Source organism: Camelus ferus, chromosome 14, assembly GCF_009834535.1.
Source record: "Camelus ferus isolate YT-003-E chromosome 14, BCGSAC_Cfer_1.0, whole genome shotgun sequence".
Taxonomy (NCBI): domain Eukaryota; kingdom Metazoa; phylum Chordata; class Mammalia; order Artiodactyla; family Camelidae; genus Camelus; species Camelus ferus.
The window spans coordinates 53,478,267-53,503,531 of record NC_045709.1 but is presented as its reverse complement, the minus strand read 5'-3'; the positions used below and the strand labels follow the sequence as shown (position 1 = coordinate 53,503,531).

The 25,265-nt window shown below is 36.7% G+C and overlaps 1 protein-coding gene across 2 annotated transcripts; it reads right to left on the bottom strand.

Moving 5' to 3' along the window:
• Window positions 1–47: 47 nt before the first annotated feature.
• DIS3 (DIS3 homolog, exosome endoribonuclease and 3'-5' exoribonuclease) lies at window positions 48–25,256 on the bottom strand. Of its 2 annotated transcripts, XM_032496884.1 has the most exons (22): window positions 24,973–25,142; window positions 24,656–24,722; window positions 24,242–24,399; window positions 22,014–22,207; window positions 21,532–21,605; window positions 18,079–18,246; window positions 17,183–17,347; window positions 16,174–16,287; window positions 15,909–16,046; window positions 15,074–15,220; window positions 14,599–14,715; window positions 14,230–14,331; window positions 12,950–13,014; window positions 12,778–12,862; window positions 11,220–11,347; window positions 8,730–8,816; window positions 6,662–6,818; window positions 4,865–5,079; window positions 4,582–4,750; window positions 4,322–4,480; window positions 3,494–3,616; window positions 48–2,872 (listed from the first exon to the last, which is right to left on the bottom strand). In XM_032496884.1, exons 4-22 carry the CDS (start codon window positions 22,105–22,107, stop codon window positions 2,789–2,791), a joined length of 2,391 nt encoding a protein of 796 aa, XP_032352775.1. In that variant the 5' UTR covers window positions 22,108–22,207; window positions 24,242–24,399; window positions 24,656–24,722; window positions 24,973–25,142; the 3' UTR covers window positions 48–2,788. The 2 variants fall into 2 exon arrangements, with proteins under 2 accessions (XP_032352775.1, XP_006193902.2); XM_006193840.3 differs by lacking the exon at window positions 24,656–24,722 and having other exon boundaries at window positions 24,973–25,256.
• Window positions 25,257–25,265: the final 9 nt, after the last annotated feature.

The window sequence follows — 25,265 nt, the reverse complement described above, 5'->3', positions numbered from 1 at the left end:
TGTGAAAGAAATGATTTCGGAAGAAAAAAACAGAGGTAGAAAGGAGGTTAAGCAGGTTTCCAGAATTTTTTATTCTCAAAACTGTTTGTTCATTTCTGTGTAGAAATCCTTAGTTCTAATAATAATTGGTCTGAAAAATATAAATACTAGAAAGCTAGTACTAACAGCATCTTTCTCTCATGTATTATTAGTCGGGTAAATGAGGGATGCCCAGAATGCGTCTCCATCCAAGGGTAGCAACATCCTTTCCAGCTCAAGTTTGGTCCAGCAGAGGAGTAAGAACACAGGAAAACCAAGAGACAAGTTTCTGTAGGGCTTTAGGCTTATGAAGCGATGGTTGGGCAGACACATGACTAATTTTTTTTTTATTACTTAAAAATAAACTAAAATACTTACATTAACATTGGGAGTAGAATGGGTATATGATTTTGAGGGGAACTGTTTTTTTTACTTTGGAGAATGTATACTCATATTTTACAAATCACCTTTTAAAACTGTCTTTCAAAAGGGAACACTAATTCATATGTAGCCCTAGGAAATAAGGACATACTATCATCATGTCACCTCCTTCCTTCCTTTTGTGCACCTTGTAAACTTACTGCCAACCTGCAAAACTTCTTGCTGTGTTTCTGGCTCATACTCCCCGCCAGTACACCAACCATTAAAGCCATGAGCCACGAGGTCCATTGCTAAAGACGGTGCATTAGGAAATGGAGTCCTTAATCATGGCTTTAGAATCAATATAAACCTAAAAAACAGTTGCCATTCTTAAGAGGACTTTTTGATCCTTGGGGTAGGGGCTTCCTTGGCTGTGCTTTTAATAGCACAAATCAAGAAACAGAGAATAAAGTAGTGATGATAACTTGGACTCAGATCTCCCCTCTGCCACTTACTACCTGCACCAGGTCAGGAACCTCCATCCATCACCCATCTGTTAAATGGGGACAGTAGTCCTTAACAGGGCTTTTAAATGAAACGTTTCATGTAAGCTGCTTAGCGTAAGAAACGGTACTAGAAGCATTACCAAAGAAGAGGCTTTAGGGTGAAAATACGGTTTCTGGTCATCTTGAACTAGACAATAGGCGATAGAGCTGAATTAGGCTTTCCTCATAAATAAGGCACAAGAAAACAAACTTGGAAAGATAGGCATGAGGTCACTAAAGCCTTGTTCTATGAAGAAGCCTTCCTTTTCCTGTGCTTCAGGTAAACTATGGCCCATGGACAAAGGATTTTTCAGTGGTTGCAGAGAGGGGTGCAGTATGGAAATCAAATTGAGTAGTATTTTGTTAAACACATGAAAATTACGAAATTTAAATGTCCCCGTCCATAAATAAGGTTTTATTGGAACACAGCCACGCTCGTCTGTTCACCCACTGTCTCTGACTGCTTCCGCACTGTAAGCAGGAGTGGATGGAGCGTGATGGTTGTAACAGAAACTCTCCGGCTACCAGAGTTGAATGTGTCTGGCCTTGACAGCAGTGGCTTGCTGACTGCTCTCGGTGACAGTCCACTCAAGGCCATCTTCCTCCGACTGAGACGAGTTCTGCCTCAGTGGATGGATGTTTTCCTCAGTAACAATCATTTTAATAACTATTGTGCGCCTAAGTGATGATACACACTGTAGCCACCCCCACATTCTACACACGCTGGTGGGACCTGCCAGTCTTGTCCCTGGACCACAAGCTCCCTCAAGGCAGAGATGGTCTACTCAACTGGTGATGCACCTGGTACAATGTAGGTACTTCTAGAAATTGAATAAGCAAAGGAAAATACTAAGGTATTTCTGTCTCAATGCGTCTTGAAAACACCAATTTAATCATCACTAACCTTCGTGGTTAACAAGGGAAGTAGTCACTCTGGTGCATCAAACGCAGTACTGCAATCTGTTGCCTTTAGTGTCCTTAACAACCCCTCCTTTCCTACATGATCTGATATATATGCAATTTAAGTCACTGATTATCTATTTTTATAAGTAACATGATGTAACATTCATAGTGCCATCTCTAGTCTTTCTTTGAACCCTAGTGCCTTATTTTTGGGGAGATACTTGAGCTGAAGGTCAAGGATGATGACCACACTTATTATCTGGTATTTCGAAAAACTATTTTTCCAGTCCCATCACAATATGCTACTTCACCTTCCCCAGACATCCAATTCCCAAGCAAGCAGAGCTGTTCAAGGACCCCTAATAAAATGCAGGAGGCTTTTTAACAGTAAGGGGATGCTTAATACAAGGTAAATTAAAGATGGCACAGGAGATGAACGACTGAGTTCCCTGACAGCTCTTGACTTCATTGTCTTGAATCTAAAAACTGTCATACCACACACTGACAGCTTTCAAGATTCGGGAAGAATAGCTTGTTCCTTGCTTCTAAAAATGTTCTAATTTTTGCTCCATAAGAAAATGATAATTTTTTCTATCAATAGTAAATAATTAAATTACTTATGCAAAATTCACCTGCCCTTCAATGAGCAGAGGAGTGCTGCCTTTAAGCAATCTTTACAGACCCCTCAAGGTGCTATCCTGTCACTATGTAAGTTATGGATATTCAATTGAATTTCTCTGCATAGACAGTTCTGTTCGATCCAGAAATGAAGTAGTGTGATGGGACAGATACAGCCAACAGTTCAATAAAAATGCAAATTTTTAAAATTATTAAAACGTACTTAAAAGTAACAAACTGTATCACACACTTCTTAAGTTGAGAAGTGCTCTCTCAAGTTTTTTTGTTTGTTTTGTTTTTTTACAAAAGGAAACCAATCTTTGAAGGTTTTCTGTTGACTGGAGCTATTTTTGAAGCTTCTTCTTCTTTCTCTCTGGTTCATTCATGTCCGTGTTTGAAGTGTCAGGAGGAACACTTATCCCTGGTATCTAAAGTAATGCAAATGGGAAAAAGAGGACGAGTAAAAGCATGAAATTAGGAATACATCCCAGTCTCAACTTCCCCTTCCCCACAGACACTTCTACGTTCAAAAAGATGGGGAGGGAGCAAGTAGTAGATTTTTGACACAATGTCCATATTTCACACAGCAAGAGCGGTGCAGAAGTGTCAAGGTACACAAGACCTCAACAGGTAGAAGCATGTCACTTGGGAAGTGTGTGTTTATAACACGTTCAGTTTATTCTAGCGGACCCACTGGGGCTGTCAGCGTCAGGTGTGTTGGGGCAGAACAAGGTTAAGAACCAGTGTCTTAGAGGAAACACTTCCTTCAAAAGTGCAGATTTCAAAGCTGATTAAAGTGAAAAATAACTAGGCAGATCTCAAAGATCTGCTTTTGGTACCAAGGGCCTTGGAAGCAGCCCAGATGCCTGCGTTCCCATGGCCTAGGGAAATCAGTGAGGAAAAAGGATTTCCTATGCAAATATTTGTCCTCCACACTACTTACAGGGTTCTATCATTAAACAGAAGTAAGTTATGACTGTATCACTCTCTTTCACAAAATATGTACTATTTATTCCATCACAACATGGACGGTATCAGTTTTGTCTTACCTGTGGCTCCACCAGGGACATTCGGATTTTCTGATGCTGAAGATTTGATGAGTCTAACATGATTTTCACTTTTACTTTATCAAATATATGAAACACTGTATCTTCTATTTTAAGTGATGGTACCTAAACAAAACACATTAGACTATTTTTAACTGCTGTCTTACACTTGAGGCTTGGTTCTAATTATTTATAATTTATCTGCCATATTAACTTAAAAGTTTCAAATTAAAAAAAATTCAATACTTAATAAGCATCAAAATGTTCAACATAACAAAAACTACTCATCTAACAGCCTTGCATACAACATGACCTTATTTGCATACATTCACCCTTCCATTAAGGTGCTCCCAGTACATGTTCATTAATCTCAGGATTCTCACCCTTTAATTAGCAAATTGTTGGTCTTGTACTGGAGCACAACAGTACTGTGGGAAGAATTCATTGTTCTGTAATTCTACTCAGGTTAGGGAAGTAGGGAATCTGTCAGATTAAACACTGGGAAGTGGTTTTAAAAATTCCCTTCTCTGAGCTATTAGCAGCCATTTATTCCTTTAATCCATCTGCCCACCAGGGACAAAGCATAATTCAAGTTTTTCTTGGAGGGGGAATGTTACATGGTATAAAAGAAAGAAATCAGGGACAACATTTGTATGTGGGAAGATTCACCGAGGTGAGAAATTGTGAGTAAAATGATCAGCTTAGTTGGCATAAAATTCTGTAGGTACAGAAAATAATTCTACCCTTTATGGGTACCACTTGAAACCTATCAAACAGAAAGTGTCCCCCCTTCAAAAAAAATCCAGAATAAAAACATTAGAAATACTGTACCTCATCGTCATAAATAAGCCGTGGCTTTGGTTTGTCCTTTTCTTCAAAAAACACTGTACCTTCTAAACCATACTTTGGAATTAACACCACAATAGCATTCTTTTTTACAAACAGAATATAAGCTTCTTCACTTACTATTCCTTTGCTTTTGAAAAATAGCTGTAAAAAAGCATATGACCTTATGAAGGATGTCTTAAAATATTCTGAAGGTAACAAAAAAAGGTCTTAAAAGTGAACTGTCAGTGACAGAAGGCAAATACCTGGGTATGAAAAGCCACTGATGCACGCTGAGCGTATTGTGCCATTTTGTGCCGGAAATTGAGATTTTTACATAAATCAGCAAGCTTGTGTTTGTCTGTCAGCTCTGGGTAAGTGCAGTCAGCCCCAATAGCCACAGCCAACAACCGATGAACAATGATGTCTGCATATCTAGAAAGATGAGGGAGAAGTAAGAGTCATGCCATGTTAGCATTAAAATGTCCTTTTAAAATTCAGCAATAACTATTTTCTAGCTCTAATTTCATAAAAAAAAGAAAAAAGTACCTTCGGATGGGTGAAGTAAAATGTGTGTATATTGGGGATGCCAAGCCATAGTGATGAAAATCATTATCCATTCCAGAGCAGAAGTACACAGCTTGCATCATACAGCGAGTAGCTAATATTCTTAACAGAGTGTTTAGATATGGGAAAATAGGTGAATCCGCCCGGTCCAAAGAATCAGCCAAAGATTTGGCTGTATCGGTTTTAATTTCCAAATTCTGTGAATAAAGAGGAGGGAAAGAAAGCATCATAGTCAACACTTTAAAATCAGTACCATCATGTCTTCAAAATATAACCCATCAGGCTGGACAAATATAGTGCTTCTGACCACATAATAATTGTTCATGCCTTTTATCCTTAACCGAGGAGAACGAAAAATACATTTATAAAGAGTAATGATTGTTTTCTACAACATTAAATTTTAAAACCTTCTGACTACATTTAAAGGGACTGCAGTATCAACATTCTGAAGATGTTTCAAGAGGGAAAGAATAGTGGGGGCAGTAATGCTGTCTCCCAAAGTCCAATTTCCCTCCATTCAAAGTAGAAGTAAAGGCCAGAGGCCAAATCAAACTGTAGGGGTTACTAGGGCTCAGTGCACTTATACAGCAAACTTAGCTGCTGTTCTGCTTTGGGAGATGAGGCAAAAATCCTTATATCCTCCCTCCTCTACGCAGGTCAGAGAAATAAGACAATAAAAGACAATTCTCCAATTTACAGTGTAAGCCTTCGAGCAGAGAAGCTGATTCTGTTCTGATGGATATGATAGGAGCAGGCCCATCATAAAGATCTGAAAAATCAGAAACCAATGTCATCTTGTTAGAATAATACCCCAAGATCCATTGCTACTCCTCCCAGCTCTCTTTTGGACAGAAAGATGGGGCCTGAGCAAGTGACCCAAAGAAAACCAATGTAAGCCACAGTCGCCCCAAGGGTAAGGGTAATTATGGCTAAATAAAAGCCTACTAACTGGGGGCAGGGGGTAAATGGGGCTGCGGAAATGGTGTCCTTTCTGTGTTTTTCCTTGTTTTCACGTATGCAAAAATGGACTTCTTACAGACATGATATAAAGAGGACTTAACTGAGCTGAAGATAACGAGGAAAATAAAAAACCTACTTGTAAATTTCTGAAGGTAGGCAGTTCAGAGGAGGCATGAAGTAACACAGGCATAAAGAACAGTGCAAACGGTCAAAGAAAACAAATTGGCTATCGGTGGGGAAAAGGGCGGGGTGGGGGATAGATTACGAGTTTGGGATTAATAGATACACTTTACTAGATATAAAATAGATAAACAACAAGGACCTACTGTATAGCACAGGGGACTATATTCAATTTCTGGTAATGAGCCATAATGGAAAAGAAACTGAAAATATACATATGTATATATATGTATAACTGAATCGCTTTGCTGTACATCTAAACGTTGTAAATTGACTACACTTCAATAAAAAATAAGGATAAAATAAAAATTTTAAAAAAGAACAGTGCAAAGTCACAGACATGGAAAAGCTTAAAATATTCAGGATATTACAAATAACTTAGTCTGGAACATCTGGCTTTAGTAGAGGGCACTCTTTAAAGGCATTAAAGGATTTTATTAAGCAAATGTTTTCAACGTGGGAAGAGATAACTCGACCAAAGAAAGATGATTTTTCTTTTTTTTCAATCAGAAGAACTACCAGCATGTTTTTGCATCAAGAAACAACAAAACTTTTACAGAGATGTGAATGTAGGTTACTCAGGGCAATGGATAGATCACAACACAAATAGAGATGATTTTTCAAACTGTGGGACCTTACCTTAGACTTAGCTGCCTTAACAAGAATTTCGTAATTTGATGGAGGAGGAGCGGGATGTTTTCGAAGCAGAGCATGCTCAGAAAATTCTTCATGAATTTTTTTTGCAACAGAGATATTGGCAAGTAACATAAATTCTTCCACCATGGAATTTGTTTCTCTGCCAATGGAAAAATCATTAAATAAGGGGAAAAAAAAATGAGACTTCGATATAGCATTCACAGGTTGTTACCTTTTCCAACAAGATAATGAAAATTTCTATGTAAACATTCATATGTCTGTGCACGTGTGTATTTTTTCAATTATTTCATGTATTTTATTTGTAGAAATTAAAACAATAATCAAAACATACTGGTATTTATATTTTTTGTATATGTATATTTTTATTGAAGTATAGTCAGTTTACAATGTTGTATCAATTTCTTACATGTGTATTTTTAATAACTTAACATCCCCTCCACTTCTCAGCTACTATACTAACAAACTCTTACTATGCATCTACTGCATGAGTAAATCCCATCCGAATGGAGACTTGACCAACTGGGTCCAAAGAGATTTTTATTTAATTATAAATCCATAAAAATAAAGTTTACTAAGAATCAAAAGCTATTTAGGTCATATCAATTTTGGCTTAGAAAAATGAAAACTTTCACCAATAAATCACCTAAAATGAAGAGATATTTACAATAGCTTTTGGGGGTGCTTATTATGGTCTAGGCGTTGTGTTATAAGTGCTATAAATATTGTGATGTCTCAATATACATATGCACCTATATACAAACTATACATATATACATGGATAACTAGCCTTGTTTTGCAGACGAGAAAACTAAAGACGTGTAACACTGTTCTCTTGCTCAAGGTCAGGATTATCAGTAGTAACAGAATCTGAGCCCACAATGACTTCAAAATACTTAATTTGATATTGTTTTTCATTTTATATAATCAATCTATTGTCCATTTAAAATTCAGTTTAGTAAACGATCTGCATTGTTTAACAGTGCTTTCTTTCTCCAAGTTACTGAACAAGCATTATTAATCTTTCATTCATGTTTCCATTTTTAACATCTTATAACCTCTTGGCAAGATACCTAAAGTGTATTCTTTTTTTTTTAATATTAGGAAGACTTCAAATCATATCTTTAGAACTATAGGGACAAGAAATGTGGTTTTTCTTCTTGGTAAGAATGGGTGATGTCCTACTTTGGCAAAATGAGATTCAAGATTTTCCTCTAAAAAGCTCTAGGAACTGGTTTCACTGTTCCTATTAAAACTTATTTGCACAGAAGTTTGCCCAAAAATATTTTTTAATTTTAGCTCTAATGCTATAAAGCACATACTGGTCCTAATTAACAAACTTGAGTATATTCCCATTTTAAACCCTTGGTTATCTACTAGAAAAGTGTAAATGCATGTTAATTTCAGAATCACCTTAACAAGAGGCATGGAAGAGGGGCCCGACTTTGATGTAATCAAAACCAGCCTTGCTTCGTAAATCTTAAGCAAATCAATAAAACAGTAACAGCAATACCTAACTTTTGAGTATTCTTCACAACACCCGACGAGGTAGGTACCATTACCAATCCTATTGCACTGACATAAATCGAGGCATAGAGAGGTCAAATAACTTGTTTGGAGGTACTGGCAGAAGTGGGATTCAAATCTAGGCAGCGTGGCTTCAAAGCCCATGGTTTTGGCCACTATTCTATCCTACCACAGTACAGCTTACACTAAATACTTAAAAATAATGAAGGCAATCTTCTTTTATTTACCATTACTGTTACCAGTCAAGTTCTAATATACCACACATTACAACCAACCAAACTGGCCATTTTCCTTTTATAATACTTACCTTATAAGTAAGATAAGTAAGTTTTATATAAAAAAAGACTAGCACGTGAAATCATATTTATTTTTCCTCTATACTTCTTAACTTAAAAAAACTCTACAGCAATCATAATCCTACTAAAAATAGATGCTTGAGGTATAAATGTTTTGTTTATTAATATATATAGCAGATACTACACTTAAAATCAAAATCTTATCTACTACCCATCAAAAAATTACATACCTAAGTTCCTTGGTCTGCAGATCTATAGGATCATGAGTTTCACTGTCCATGTGGAATCGAACTTCTGGCGAAGAAAGAGTCAAAGCCCTAAATAAAACAATGACGTGAGTCAGTCACGTGAGCAGTAACAGACGTGATTCCGGAAGCGACTCTTTTCAAATAGAAAATGACTATAGCAAGTGCACAACAGATTTTCTTCTGAAAGCTTTATGACCCTCTGCTGAGTTTCATGTTGTTTTCACGAATAGCCTCATAGTTTACAATTCTAAAATGCAGTTAAAAAGCAACAGCAACACAACAAAATGCATCCTTGTGTTTCTGAGGATTTGAATATCTTCTGTACCCAAACTGAGTTTTTACTGAGCTACTCGGGCTCGTAATCAGTTTTATAAATAAAGAAGGTAACCAGCAGTATTTTATTTACGACAGAAAACAACGTTATTAGGGTAAAGGGTGGTGGAGAGAGGCCAAAGGGAAGCTGCCCTGGGTAGATCAGTGACATCAGTTCAAAAGTATCTTCCACATACACTCAACCAACAGAGACGAAGTTAATAAACTACAACTAACGTTACAAAGACTGACGGCTCCTAATATCTGAGTGCTATGTGTCAGATAATGCACTAGGCTAAGTGCTTCACGTGCATGGTTCATTTCATGGTTTGGCAAGTTCTCCTTTGAAAAGTTAATTTCCCACAAGGCAAGGTAAGTATAATGTTTCTTCACACTTTGATGGTATTTTCATCTGGTCAGCTCCAAATCAACCTAAAACTAAGAACTTTAATGAGGCTGGGTAACCTGAGACAATCAGAAAAGGGAAAACAATAAGATGAGCTGGGGCAAGTGGGATTCCATGTTCTTTTTTTCCCTTGACTCTTCACCTTTAATAAAAGAACTACAGAAGGAATACTAGACAGGGAATCTCAACAAATATTTCTCCCTTACCACGCAGGATTTACAAGTTTCAAACCACAATTAATCTGTGTGATTAATACATCTTGACCTAGAGAGCAAGGTAGACTAATCACATTTTGATCATTTTTTTCTTCACGGAACATCTAAAACGTTATGCCTATGCACGACATAACATTTATCCTTCAAGACAGACATATGATAGATGTAATTTAAGACATAACATGTCCTTTGAGACGGTGAAAGACACCAACTTTTTTACTGATTGTTTTCTCAGTTCTCCCTAAGCCTGAGAAGATTTAATGATATGTTTTACCTAGAAATGACTATCTACTTACAAAACTAAAAGTACAGATTGTTTTTCAAGTTAAAAAATATTTTCCCTGTCCTAATTAGCAGAAGTATGTCACAAATGCAAATTTACATCTTACTTTAAAACTATCAAAATAAATACAGTTTCAATTTGTTTTATTCACTTTGCTTTTACAACAGACTTTCTTCTGATGCCTGGCATACTGTAAACTCCTCTTATATACTTCTTAATGACAAAGCAATTGTTTTATTCGGTTTTAGTGCATCCAAATTATTCTTATACAGTTTCAAGTTTCAAATTTAGGATCATTAAGCGGATTCCCAGAAAAATGAAGTGAGAGTAGATAGCAGAGGCTCAGCATAGCCACCTAGAACAACACTGTCCAATGGAACTTTCTGCAGGGATGGAAATATGGTAGCCACATGTGGCTACTGAGTACTCGAAATGTGGCTAGTGTGACTTGGGAAGTGAATTTTTAATTTTCTTTTAATGAATTCTAATTTAAATAGGCACGTTATAAAAGAGCACAGATCTAGAGTTTGCACGCCCCAGCAAAAACACTTTTGGTAACCCCTTGTGACCCTACCCTGAATAGTCATGGAACCCAGAGACCAACACACAAAAGGCTCAGGTATTTGCTTTACTCTCATAGTTGATGATGTCTTTCAAGAATCAAATTTCTTCTACTTACTTCAACAAGTCTGGGTACACGAATACGCCTTAAAACTCCTTTGCAGTTAGGTAAATGCTATGATATAATAGCTAAAAGACGTGAATCTGCCACAAGCTGTCAGATCTTTGGGAAAACTGCGTATATGTAACGTTTGATCATTTAAAAAATAAAGGTGTTGGATTAAACAATCTCTAAAATCTCTTCCAATTCCAAGTGCAAGAAGGACTTCACCTGTATTTAATTAAACATCTGAAAATCAAAGTATGCTCATGAAACTCATTTCTATTTAAATCAGGAAAAATCCATAGAAAAATCTTAAGACCTTGCCTCCCTAGAATTTCCTCAAGATCTTTAACTCAAACATATCAAGATCTTTAACGCAACCGAACTCCTGAAGAAACAGCAGTCCAGAAACAAGCTGCTAATATTTAAAAAGGTGGCTAGAAGAGAGAATGTTTCTATTTAAGAGTCCCATTCAGCCTATTAAATAATTCATCACTGTCCATGACAAAACACTTTGAAGAGTTCACGTTATCTTAATACCAGGATGAACGAATTTAGACAAATCTTGGTAGGTGTTTTTGGGGAAATGTACCCTTTTTCAATTCTTCTTTTTTTCAAAATTTTAGCGAGTTTATTCAGTCCACGGAGACTAGTAGTAATATTATCATTCATGGTTGCTGAATCAATTCTCATCTGAGCTTCAGCATATGTAAGGGAAGCCTAAAAAAGAAACCGTATGTTACTATAATGCTTATAAAAACAGGTTTGCTATGTTCTCATATTTCCACTACATAAAATCCATGATTTCAGAAAACCTAAAATTAATCGCAATTCCTAGCTAAAATATTTATACTCCCCACCTATGATTTCTGGTTCAGTAACTCTCATCCGATGTATTATACAACATAAGCAAACTTATGTAGAAATAAATAAAATGCTAGAATTGTTAGTAAATCAGTTGTTTAAACTCTAATTACTTTCATAGTTCAGTTACTGAATAAATACTTAAGTAATGCTAAAATACAATATAAGGAAGGTCACATTATTCTCTGATAATGAATATCAAGTGAAATCCTCTCCAGATGATCATTACTTTCTTCATTACTCACTGCAAATAGTTAATAAAATTGTAATAGTCTAGATATCACATTTTACAGGAAATCTACTAGATACCCCAAATTAACTATCTAATCTAAAAATCAGAGAAATCATGCTGGAAAAGATTAATTTGCAATGACAATCCAAGCATACAAATAATGCTTCTGTTCCTATTTCTCTCTTCATGGAAAATACCATTTTTTAGTTTTTAACTTTTTGGTTTCTTTAAAAAAAAGTAGCTTCACAAGTAAAAATCAGGAATAGCAGAAGACAGACAATGCAGACCAGATTCTTGGGAGAGCCAACTTATCTACTAGGGGCTAAGTGTTCCCTGTCTAAAAATGTTTTCTGTTATATTTTTACTAAACTTTTTCTTATAACTACAAATCTAGGAAAATTTAAATCATTCGCACAACACTGTTTGTCAAACTCTTCTCTCTCTCCAACACTAGTTGATCAGAAAAGAATGATGATAAAGGGAGAGAAAAAGCAGGTAAACTTGGAAAATAGATCACTGGAAGAAAAGGGATTTGGCAAATATCAGAGGAAGAGTCAGGGCAAAATGAGAACACAAGAGAATTAGGGGGAAAGTATTAAAAAAGTTAAACAATGAGAAAGACAATCTGGCTTCATTCTCTTTGAACATCAATCTCAGACTAGTTCTACTGGAATCCAACTATGATTTATAACATCATTTCAGTGAGAAAATGTGAGAAACAAGAAGACAGTGTACATGCCATCTTTTAAAATACTAACCAGCTATAATTTGGGACAATTTCAAATACTGGAGTTTCTGAGTTAGGGCCAAAAAAATATATTTGGTCTTCTCAAGTATATAGCCTTTGTAAGTTTCTGAATACAGGACAACTGCCACACAAATTCATTTCTAAATAACATAAAAAATTACACAGATGACTGAAAACAACCAGATTTTCCTGCAACACTGGGGGAATAAACTTCTTAACTTAATAAGCCTAACTTTTTCAAAAAAGCCTAGAACACAGTTAAAAGTACCAAACATTTAACCATGAAGTATTAACCATGAAACCAACCTTTGAATTAATGACACTTTTGGTAAACCTCGTTTTTAAGATTTCGGCATTGTCATTCATTTCCCAAATACATGAAAATGCCAATCTAGGGGGAAAAATAGACAGCATTTGTTAATGGGAATCAGTTTAAGTAGTAAATATTACGCTTTCATGAAGAAACATGCATAAATACCTGTCAACGTTAGATCTCAGGGAACATAAGTTAGAGCTAAGCAGCTCTGGAACCATGTCAATCCTCTGGGAACAGATAAAACAGAGCACAGATTACTGAGCTATATCGTACGTTTATTTCAAGTTCTATTCGCAAATAGCACTGATGTTATAAGTGGGGGAAAGAGGCCTCTGAACAGAATTGAGAAAACGTGAAGTAAAAAGTCTATTTTCTAGAAAAGCAGTTACACGCAATTGTTACAAGAGGGAAGCGATAAAAGAAAACTGGATTTCATGTCAGTGGATCTAAGTTCAAGCTCTCCACACTAACCATCTAGCTGTGCTCTGCAAGTGTAAGAGCTCCGGTGTGTGTAACACGTCTCTACTAGATGAGACACAAGCCCTGACAGCTCTATGACTGGCGCTTCCTCCAATGCTTCACACAAACTACACATTATTTTAAACATTCTAAGAAAAGAGAAACACTAAGTTTTTATGGAAAAAAATCTACATAGAAGAACTTTGACAATGAATTCATAACAGACTAAGCTTAACTTTTCTTTCTACTTTCACAACTTTTCTAAGTTTGTGGGAGCAAATTTAATGAAGAATAAATAGTAAATTGTAACAGAATAGACTCATGATTTAACTATAAAAAACAGGAAATATATCAGTTACCTGCAGATAATGAGTTAAATGCTACACAACAATCTACATTAACTACATCTTATTATTTGAGCCACTCAACAACAAAAAGCATTTCACTATTTTCACTGAATTTAAGGTCACCTTATTCTATTGTTTGTCTTTTAGTTAATTCATGTACTATTCCAAACTATTCAAGAATCCAAAAGTACCCATGATCTTGACAAACTGCACAATTAACAAACTAATTATTCATATTTCACTAAATACTGAGGCTGTCTTTTCCTCAGGAAAACACCTCAGATGATTTTATTGCTAAGAATAAAGCTGATTACCAAAGGGGAAGGGGGAGGGGATAAATTAGGAGTTTGGGATTAACAGTTACAAACTCCTATACATAAAATAGATAAACAACAACTGTAGCACAGGGAACTACATTCAATGTGTTACTGTAATCTATAATGAAAAAGACTATGAAAAAAATACATATATGTATGACTGAATCACTGTGCTATACACCAGAAACTAACACACTGTAAATTAACTATACTTTAATTAAAATAAACACACACACATGCACACACACAAAGAATAAAACAGATGATGGGTAAGATACAAGCATGTATCAAAATTCCATTTTAAATTGAACACGTTTACCTTTTCACAAAGATACACAGTAGTTCCCCTTCTGGCTGATTCTTGATCCAAAGCATTTCCTGGCCTAATAAAATGGCTAACATCAGCAATATGAACACCAACCTTAAAAAGATAAAAATAAAAGGATGCCAACATGCTTAACTGGGTAAATGTACTAATGGAGTTCTGATGAGAAGAAATTCAGCTAAATTGAAAAAGGACTCAGTCACAGTTACCATTTCAGTTTTTCACATGCCCATCAGTCTCTGCAGCTACAGCTGACTCTACCTGACATGAATAATTCACAAACAAATTCTCCAATGGGTCAAAAGAAAATTAACTCGAGACCAGAACCACATTTGGCTAGGACATCACTAGAAGTACGAATACCTCCAAATTTCCATTTTTCAGTTCTCTACAATGCAGAGCATCATCTATATCAGTGCATCCTGGGGGGTCCACACTACAAACACACAGATGTCTCAGGTCTTCTCGGTTTTCCATGTCCTGAAAGATGCCACATTAACAAATAAAATACTGTTCTGATAGCACAGATGTAGCACAGCTCTTTTAACAACAACAATATTGATATTTTAAAAACTTAGCTTTCTTTCTTAATGAGAACCACACATTATGATTTATAACTTGTGAACTCTTGCCTTTGAAATATTTGACATAAGCTAGTGTCTGTCCCCTAAAAAGTCTATCTTTCAGTAAAGCGTGATACTAAGAGTTTAGTATCTAACTAAACGGAGGGGAGGTGGGGACTATGGTTTCCATATATTTAAAAACACATACAGAAACCAAACACACTTAGCTCAGATACAATAATTCATAAAGTCACTACAAATTCTCTTCAACACACCTGCTCAGTAATGCTCCACGGCATCTTTGGTAGAAAGCCGAGAACGGCCTGTGAAAAAGGCTGATGGGGAACATCGTGCTCAAGTAACAAAACTTCTGTTTCAGTCTCTTTGTCTCCAACTTCACCTAAATTTTTTACAAAGTGTCCCTAAAACCAAAAGGTATTATTACAAAGGCATATTTTACAGCTTTACGTTTGGTACATTATAGTTTATCACATTAAATCCTGGAACATTTATGTATCACCTTAGTTATTTCTAAATGTTCCCCACACTTCTTAAAAAATGACCCCCTGGTAAATTAAAGCTAAAAATGACAAGCCTTCTCAAGTTTATGATGCAGACCTCTCATTCTAAAACAGGAAAATAAATAGGTCCTATCAGGTAGACTAGAGGTCTTAAGAAACAACAGAAAGCATTCTCTTCATCATAAATATGGTAACAGAAAAGGAATTATTAAACAGACCCATTTTTAAGGGCCCACCTCTCATATAACAAAATGTCTATTTCCTATTATCTTTCAAGCTTAAAATGTGTTTCAATTTAGTAGCGTCATAATTTGTTTATTAGAATCTACTTAGGTCTCAAACACCATTTTTGGAATGCTATCAATAAAAGTTATTTGTTAGGAAATTCGAGTAAAAGTAACCAAGTGATTTACACTGGAGTTTCCTAAGATTAATTTTCAAATTGGAGGCACTATTTATTAGGTAACTAAACTATTCCTAAATTTCGGTATGTATTTTATACAAAAGCAGATTCTATTTTCAGTCAAAGAAGCAATTTCATCCCCAAATTTTTAAATATTCTAAAATAAAATGACTAATTCAAGCTTACGTTTGGATATCTGGAACTTCTGGGCCAACCATCAACAGCAACAATAATTCTCTGTCCTTCTAATGTGGAAGCCTGTCTGGTTTCTATCCGAATTCTAGGGATTCTCTTATCCGCAGGTGTAAAGAGATGTCTTCTTGACTAGAGAAAGTCAGGAAAAAAGATTTGACACACACACAAAAGGCTGGAGACGGGGGCAAGGCGAGGGCTCTCAGTTCTGTTAAGTGTGTACCATTCTGTCTTACACAGCAACATGCTCTTCACTCACCTCCTTAATGTCAGACTTGGAAAGCATGCCACAATATGGTCTCCAGTTCCTTTTTATTATTCCGACAATTCTACCTGTAGGCTTTAACATTTTCTCACTTACAGCAGACTTCAGCTGAGATTCAAATATAAAAGGAAGAAATCTTCAGTTATCTTTTCTGTCAGGATGATGAGACAATTTTCCTTCAAAATTAGAACATGAATATGGATACTAACACTTTCTCGGGCAGTAAATTATGACATAAAACTACAGAATCTTGATGCTTCAAAATTCTAGGCAAGAGCATGCCAAACCCAACCATAAAGATAGTTCCATAATAATTAAGCATTGCAAAATGGACAGTTTAAAAAAGAAAAAAAGAAAAGTAACTGAATAAATATGTCATCCCCCTACGGCCTGGACTCTGCAAAGATAATATCACAGTAAAGACTCCAGAGCAGTGAATATAATTAATATAAAGAGACAAACTACTAATGTTGGGTGAATTCCAAATACTTGTATTATTCTTGTAATTCTAAAATAGGAAAATAAATAGGTCTTATCAGGTAGACTTTAGGTCATAAGAAACAAAGGAAAACATTCTCTTCATCAAAGATATGGTAATAGAAAAGGAATTATTAAACAGACCCATTTTTTAAGGGCCCAGAAGTACATCTATGATGCTGAGGGAATTTTAACAATACATAAAAGCATTTCAGAAAATTTACAATTTGTATTTACTTAAACCTCATTCAGACAAATCATGTAGCTGAATGTCAGAATTCACATTTCATACTCAAGTTAAGTCCTTTTGTATTTAAATCTATTTATTTGAGTAAAATAAGACATTAATTTAAAAGAAGATTACTTAGAGGAAAAGAAATTAACTGTATTACATGTATTAAACCTACAGAACTGTATTGTATTCAATAAATCTGAATGCAGTGAACTTGTTTAATTTTCTCTGAAGCTGGCATGTTAACTAATTACCCAAAGCTGCACAAAAAATAAAACCTGCTTGGTTTCATACAATGCGTTCTCTCTCCTCTTCTTTCTCCATATCATCTTCATTTTGGCCTTCATCATGTAAAACCACAGAGGATGGTGCTACCCACTGACTCTTGGGAAGAAGTTCCACAGCCACAATATCTTCATGAATTGCTCGGTTTAAATTTTTAAGTCCTTGTAGGATTATCTGTGCAAAATAGCAAATGGCATATGCCCAGATGTTACCAAAGGCAATAAATAATGGAAGGTTACCTAAAAGAAGTTTAGATATATTCTAAATGTCTCTAATTCCCCTCCTTTCTAATTTTTCTTCCTTTATAGTGTCCCTTGACTCTGCCCTCTTAATTTCTCAACATCAAGTAGAAAAAACATGGTCAGAAACTAAGGGTTGTGTTCATGGCTCTACCATAATTCTTACAGTAGTACCAAATTGTCTTAATCTGTCTAAATCTCAGGGTCCTGATTGGTAAAACAAACAAAAAGTATCTTCACGAGAAGAGTTGAAGATTAAATGAAATGCAGCCTTCAAAGCAATGAGACCAGGACCAGGCAAACAATGAACACCCTCAAAACAACTGCTCTTTGCCTTAAAGTGTGTGACACAGCTAAACATTATGTAAATAGTATGAACAGGTTGTATTCAGGTAATAGAGGCACCCTAGTTTTTATTTGATTGATTAGATTGTTTTTCTCTTAAAAGTAGGTAATAAAAAAGTTTTCTTCTTCAACAAGCAGTTTTCTAAAAAAGTGATTAATTTTACTAGCATCTTTGACCTCTCACATAACTGCCTTCAAGCTGATAAACTGGGAGGAGAAAACAAATTTGAATTCTTGTACAAAGTCTTAAACGTTTACGACAGGAAAGAAAAAATGAACAGAAAGTATTTTAGTGTACAAGGAATTTATGTACACACTTGCCTCTTTATTTTCTTCAGTGTCTCCATGAACCCACACTGTGGCTTCTAAGTAATTTTCCCTGCTGGCTCTAAATGTTCCTTGAAGGTATGTACCCGATTTTATGCCTTGTTGTAGCTTACTTAACGGAAGATGCTCTGAAAATATTATTTTTCCACTCTCTATTTCATTCTGTGAAACAAGCAAATCAAGAGATGTTGTTAGTAAGTCTGTCTTTTAGATGCTCAATATACAACTATTACTGCTATCAGGTATTTTTTAAAACCACCATCAACATTATGGTGCAGGCAACTCAATGAATTTAAAAGAATATAGCACAGTAAGAAAAAAAAGGCTTTCTACTCTTAGGGCACGTCACACAAGTATTTCCATTTCATTACATTTAAGTGTCAACTACAGATGGAGAACACTAAGAAATTCTGTGTACCCCCTCCAATGCTACCCAGGCCCCCGAATGAAGGTGTGCAGGTAGATGAGCAAGTGAGCAGGCAGGAATGTAAAGGGTAATGCGAAGCCTTAATTACACGGAAAGACTCTGGTTACTGAAAGCAAAAGAAAAGCTGTTTTTGCTTTGATTAATTTAAACAGCGAAGGCTGATTTAGATAGAGGGAGAGTGTGAACTGTTTTAGATCCACCGCAACACCTTCCAGGGCTCTCAGAGACTTCAACGCCCACCACCCTGACTGCTCCGCTCCTTCGTTTATGTCTTCTTTTCCTACATTTTCCATCTTCTAAGGAGATCCCTTTACTGCTTAACTCTCCAAGTTCCTTACCATTCTCCCTGGTTCTTGGATGAGTGACCACAATCTTATACTGAGAATCAGAAGCAGTCACCAGAGACCCACGTCTTCCCACCACAGAATTGCCCACCTACTTGCATCTACCTACCAGCTCTTCTCCTCCACACAGGAACTCTGTCCTCTAATTCCCTTCTCTCTCTAGAATCAAATTTCCCCCTCTCTCTGGAATCAAATTTCCCCCTCCTCTACTCTGACATCCTCACCATCACATAAACTAATAGAAAAATCAATATGGACCTATTAAATATTATGACTTATTAAATAAGTTAATGATATGGCCTATTAAAATAACCACTGATTAACGAACTATTCCCTCACTGCCCTATACAATGGATTACCAAGTCCTAAAATCAACAAAATAGGTATATGAACAAAATATACCCAATATCTGACTATTTCTCACTACCTTATCTGCTACTATCATGGTCCAATTTTCTGTCTTGTCTCCCAAGGATATTAAAGTATCATCCTAACTGGATCTTGCTTCTAACCTATGCTCCTTAGAGCAGCCAGGTGGATATTATCACTCTTCTGCTCAACAGCTGTCAGCACTCATGGACTAAAATCCCATTTTCTTCCCATGACTCATTACACCCAACATCATCTGGTCCCTGCCTACATTTCTGACTTCATTCCTAACATTTTCTCCCTTGCTCACTGCATCCCAGCTACACTTATAGCTGTTTCTTGATCTTGCCAACTTTTTCTAACCTCAGAGCCTTTGAACTTGCTGTTTCCTCTGCATAAAATGCTCTCCCCCTAGTTATTAACATGTTTAATTCTCTTAAATAATTAAGCATAAAAATCCCTTTCTCCAAGTAAATTTGCTTCGTGAACATCCTTCACATCTCAGCTTAGACATCACTTTCATCAGGAAGCCTTGACACCCCAAATCTGGGTTAGATGACCTTGCTAAGTACAGTCAGTTCTCCTATACTTCTTGTTTTGAAAACACAAATATGTTCCAATGCAACTGACATACTAAAAAATACTTGGTGAATGCAGAAAACTGCGCCTAGCTGAACCAAGTTGGTGTAGGAATCAAACACACACATACATACACACACCCCTCTCTCAAACACCAATCAGTTACCTGAGATCACCATGTTTTATGAGCCACACCATCTTTCATCTGGTGTAACACCCTTCTGTTCAAATTTAGATAACCCTCTTTCTACCACTTCATGAAGTTTTGGAGTGTGTCCCTGACCACATTTTCCCTTAAGCTCTGTGGTTTTTATTATATAATTTTGCATGGCACAGTGACTGAGGAACACGCAATGGATTATAGCAGAACTGACTGTATATGTAATTTCATGACATCCTACACTTACTCTACTGTACTAATTGATCAAATACTGTGTTACTAGTGCTGGATTACTTCTTGTTTCTTCTTCTAGGCTAGTGCTATTCAAAACTACTTTGTGATGAGGGAATATTCCTTTTGTGATTTCCAATATGGTAGCCACCAGGCACAAGTGGCGCTTGAATGCTTGAAAGATGAATAGAGTAACTGAGAAACTGAATATTTAATCTGAATGAAATTTAAACAGCCACATGCAACTAGTGGCTACATATCAGACACAACCCTAAATCTGTATTCCAAACATCAAGCCCAGCTTTGATCTGCTCACTTCCATTTCATTTTGTAAAGTAGCTGGTTGAAGACAAGCAGGGGTGGAGAAAATGTTGTAAAGACTAGATGTATGTATCATGTTCTATTACATAAAGCCTATATTTATAACTATAATATCTACCACTTACATTTACCATTGTTATGTGCCAGGCACTGAGATAAGAGTTTTATTAATACTACTACTACTGTTATCACCTCATTCGATCCTCATGACACTATGAGGTCACTATTGCTAAACACACTTTACATGGATGGAAAGGAGAGCCCACAAAATTCAGTGATTCCCTCTCATGCTCTCTACTGTGGTGATCCCCTAATCCTCCCTCTGCCTCTAATCCTGCCCTGGAGACAAAGAATCATCTGAGAAACTGAAATTAGAGTGGTCTTCCAAATAAGTAACATTTCTGGCCACTCTCCTCCATTCCTCCTAGACACACTCTCACTCATCTCTAATTTCCTTTAGCCTGCCATTATTAGGTAGGGAGCCTACAATCCTATCCACCAACTTCTCTTCACAGCAGCCCTGGAGGGAGACCTTCATAAGACAGTTTCAAACTTACTAACAGAATAAACTGTAAGTCCTCATCATCTGGCCCCCACCCTTCCTGCTCTACCTCTCCTGACTCCCCATCCTCTGGGGTTGATGCTACAGCCGTGTGCTCTCTCTGCAGTGCCCACCACTTCTTAATCAAATACCTACTCCTCATTTGCAAACCAGCCCTGAATTCCTTCACTTATTAAGCAGACAAATAGCGCCACTTTGTGCCAGGCCCCACGCAGGGTGCTGAGGATACATCAGCGATTGGTGCTATTTTAGAAAGTCAAGCCTCATGAGCGGCATTTTGTTAAAGAGACAATGACAGCCACTCTGGTTGTTTAGAACCCAACTCCTATTTCAGCTCCAGCTTATCCACCGATACTCCAATTCTTCAATTTGGTAATTATAAGCCTAGTATTCCCAAGTGGCTACGTTAATCATTTCACTTTCCCAAAATAAAATAAAACAAACTCAAACATACCCCTTCTTCAGACAAACACGCAAGACGATCTATGAGCTCGGGGTTAGCAGTTAGGCTTTTTATATATTCTTCACCTGAAAAATAAGTTTTTTGTTCTTGATAAATTCAAAATTCTTTTCCCTAGATATGGAAAAACATGGATTTTATCTTGTTTGTGACAGAAGCTATGTCAATTTTTTCTTTCCTTTTTTTGGGGGGGTGGGGCACTGAGGTGGTCATGCCCAAGAGGCAGTGGGTCAAGAGTATCTATGAGCTTCTGTTACTAAGCCAATTCCAAATGCTGACAGGGAAATTAACAGCCACTGGTGGCACAACTCAGCTTAGAAATGCTGAGAACTTTAAAAAGTACAAAAATACCACATTGTTATACAAGACTATGAACATATCAAATACTGGAGTGAACACCTAACCGTGGGCCTCGTGATAATTTTTGTACACATTTGAGAACATAAACTAACAGCTTTGTCTACGTGAAGACTTACAAGTGAAAGCTGGTATCCCCTCCTCTATGGCTTTCTCTTTGTTTTTCCTGTCATTTGTTATGAAGATAACTTGCAGCTGATTCTCTGCTGACATTTTCTTCAAATGTTCATTGTACCATTTTGCTGCTACTCGAATGGCTCTGTCATTCCTGTCATTAGAATTTTCTCCCTGTTCTTGCTCTACGTAAGTTTCTCTAAATGTAAAGGAAAGGAAAAAAAAAGAAAGAAAGAAATGGAAATCAATAGAATCAAGCATATGTAAAAAGCCTTAGGACATAAATGCTTATTAACCACTAAACTTAAAAGTCAATGGTAGGGAAAAAAGTCCATGGTACATCTTCTCTTGAATGTATTCATATTTATACCTCAGAGAAGAAATATATAGGATCTTTATAGTGAAGTTTTTAAGACAACAATTTGCTTGGAAAAAAAGAAAGTCATATTATTGATAGAACGATAAAAAGGCTAAAACAAATTTATTTCACCAAAAGAAAAAATTCAACATCAGAATTTATATTTTAGATCGGGATATTAAATAAGTAATGCTTTGTTTAAAAACTATACTAAAACTTTGCAGGTCTGACAATGAGACTCATCCAAACTGTAGATTAACAGGAATTCCTAAAAGCTACCAATTGTATGATTAGATGATTTATGATCATATAATTCATCCATAGTTATTAAAAACATATGCACCTAAATTATCCATGGTAAAACACTAAATGACAAGCTATCTACAGACTGAAAGACCAGATATAGATTTGATTACATATTCCTTCTAAGTCCATCCACTCTAAGCTCCCAAACACATCAGCATACTTATTTCTTTAAATCTGTTCTTCAAAGCCAAATTTAAATACAGTAACAAAATTCAGTACAATAACTTTCACCTTAAGGATAAGAGCTTAATTTTAGAATTTTACTTACTTATATTGCTTTCAGAATTACTTTATTTCTCACCACTAATACACCTCCTAATGCTTTTAAGCTTCTCAAAGACACTGTCATAAAGTTCTGAACTGGTTTTAGCATGACTGAGCAACAATTTTAGATGAGATCTGCCCAAGTGCCCTAATTCTTCCTGTCAACCCCAGTATTGCTAAGCTCTATTCACTGCACTGAAGCTAACAAAACTGTTAATGCTGGATTAAAAATCCGATGATCATGTGCCACAAACACTAGGTCTTTCTGCATGGAAACACAGCAAAGTTTCTGTTACTGGGTTTGAAGGAGGAGATAGGAATAAGAAGTCTACGAGCGCTTTACTGATGTTCTTTATAATAACAATATTTAAGTTTGGGATATAAGAATAAAGAAGAGAAATTTGAGAAACTAAATATTTTTAATTTGCATATTCCAGTGGGATTTCATTATCAGGTCAACTGTCTAACTAGCAGTTCTCTACCAGGTGATTTTGGCCCTCAGGGAACATTTCACAAGGTCTGGAGACCTTCTGCATTGTTACAACTCAGTAGGGGAGGGAAGGGGTGGGGAGGTTTGGTACTGGCATCTAGTGGGTAGAGGCCAGGGATGCTGCTAAACATCCCACAATGTACAAGACAGCCTTCGCAAAACAAAAAATTATCCAGTCCAATATGTCAGTGGTGCCAACAGTAAGAAACCCTGATCTAATAAAAGTATACTAGGACTCATTACAAATTATTATTTAACGTAAGGAATAAGCAATATCTTATTTTCTAAGATCACGTTCAAAGGTCTTGAATCTGAAACATAAGAACTTCTACCTCCTAACCTTACCGTCTTCAATGTGATCAGTTAGAAGGTATTAGCTTAACTTTTAAAAGCCCATTAAGAATATATCTGCTTTATATTTTTAAAGCTTTCCTTCATAAACTCTTATATCTTATTAATCTATGTTGGTTATTCACATAGTATGGAATTCCGGGAACCTAAGCAAATCTCACTTCCAAAATCCTATTGCTCAACTCATACTAAAACCAGTTCAAAATCTGGAAATAAAAGTACCTACAACAGCCTAGGAGTCAGGAGACCTTGGTTCTGGGTTTGATCCAATCAATGCCTATGTAACTTTAGCAAGGTCCACTTGGCATTATCATCTGTAAACTGTGTAAGAACCAAATAATACTCTGAGAAGTATGAAGCCTATGGGGTATCTTCTGATAATGTCACAAATTACCACCAGAAACTCTCCCCCCAATTTAGTTAATTCTACAGTTTTCCGATAATTGACATAATTTTCCCCCTACCTATGGTGCTCATTAGTAAACGTATAAAAATGCTTCTCCTGGTTATTAGTCACATCTCGGATTCGTTTATACACGGGAGCACTCCGATTTCTAACTTCTTGGAGAACTGTTTGTAGCACAATGACATTTCTGATGGCAGGGTCCTCAAGGACATCAATCTTTAAAATAAACAAAAGAAAAGAAGAGTTAATTTTTCCTATTTTCACTCATAAATTGTTTCTGTTGAACATAAACTCCTGCTGGTTTAAAAAAAAAACACTAAATGCACATTAAACTAAGGAGCTATTTTGCAATAGAAAATCCTTCAGGTCGACGAGAGATGAACACATGTAAAGAAAACTACAAAACTGTAGAATTAACTCTACTAATAAAGAAATACGTTGGCCCACATAGCTTTCGTTCGTAGGCACTTACAAGCTGCCTGGGGGTCGCAGGCTGGAGGCCACAGAAGCCCAGGTCCCCGGCCTCCAAACATAAAAATCTAAGGCAGAAGAGACACCAGGAGTTAGAAAATTAACGTATCTAAAATGCTTACAACTCCAAAAACTCAAAAAATTGTAAGTACATGGAAAGGACCTCGGTCTGGCGGGTAGGAGGCTTGCGCCCCGATGGGGTTTACCTCTCCCTAAGTATGTGACTTTGCCCAAGACGCTCCTCCCTGGCCCTCAGTTTATCTGTCACACTCCTTTCTCCTGGTTGGGGCCGCGGGGTTAGCCCGCCTGCCGACGCACCTGGTGCAGCAGCACGTTGGTGTCAGGCAGCAAGTAGTGCGGCTGCGGGCAAAGACTGCTGGCCGGGTCCAGGGGCTGCGGCTCGAGGACCGGCCCCTCGTGAGCACCGCCGCACGCCGCGCACCCAGATGCACCGCAGCCGATGTCGTCCCGCAGGTAGTGCTCGCGCACGATCTTCATTACGCCGCCCGCCCGAGTCTTTTTCAAGAAAGTCTTGGACTTGAGCATCTTGCCTCTCCGCGCGGAATCCGGACCCCGACAGCGCTCTTCCGGCGGAAATTGTCAAGCTAGGA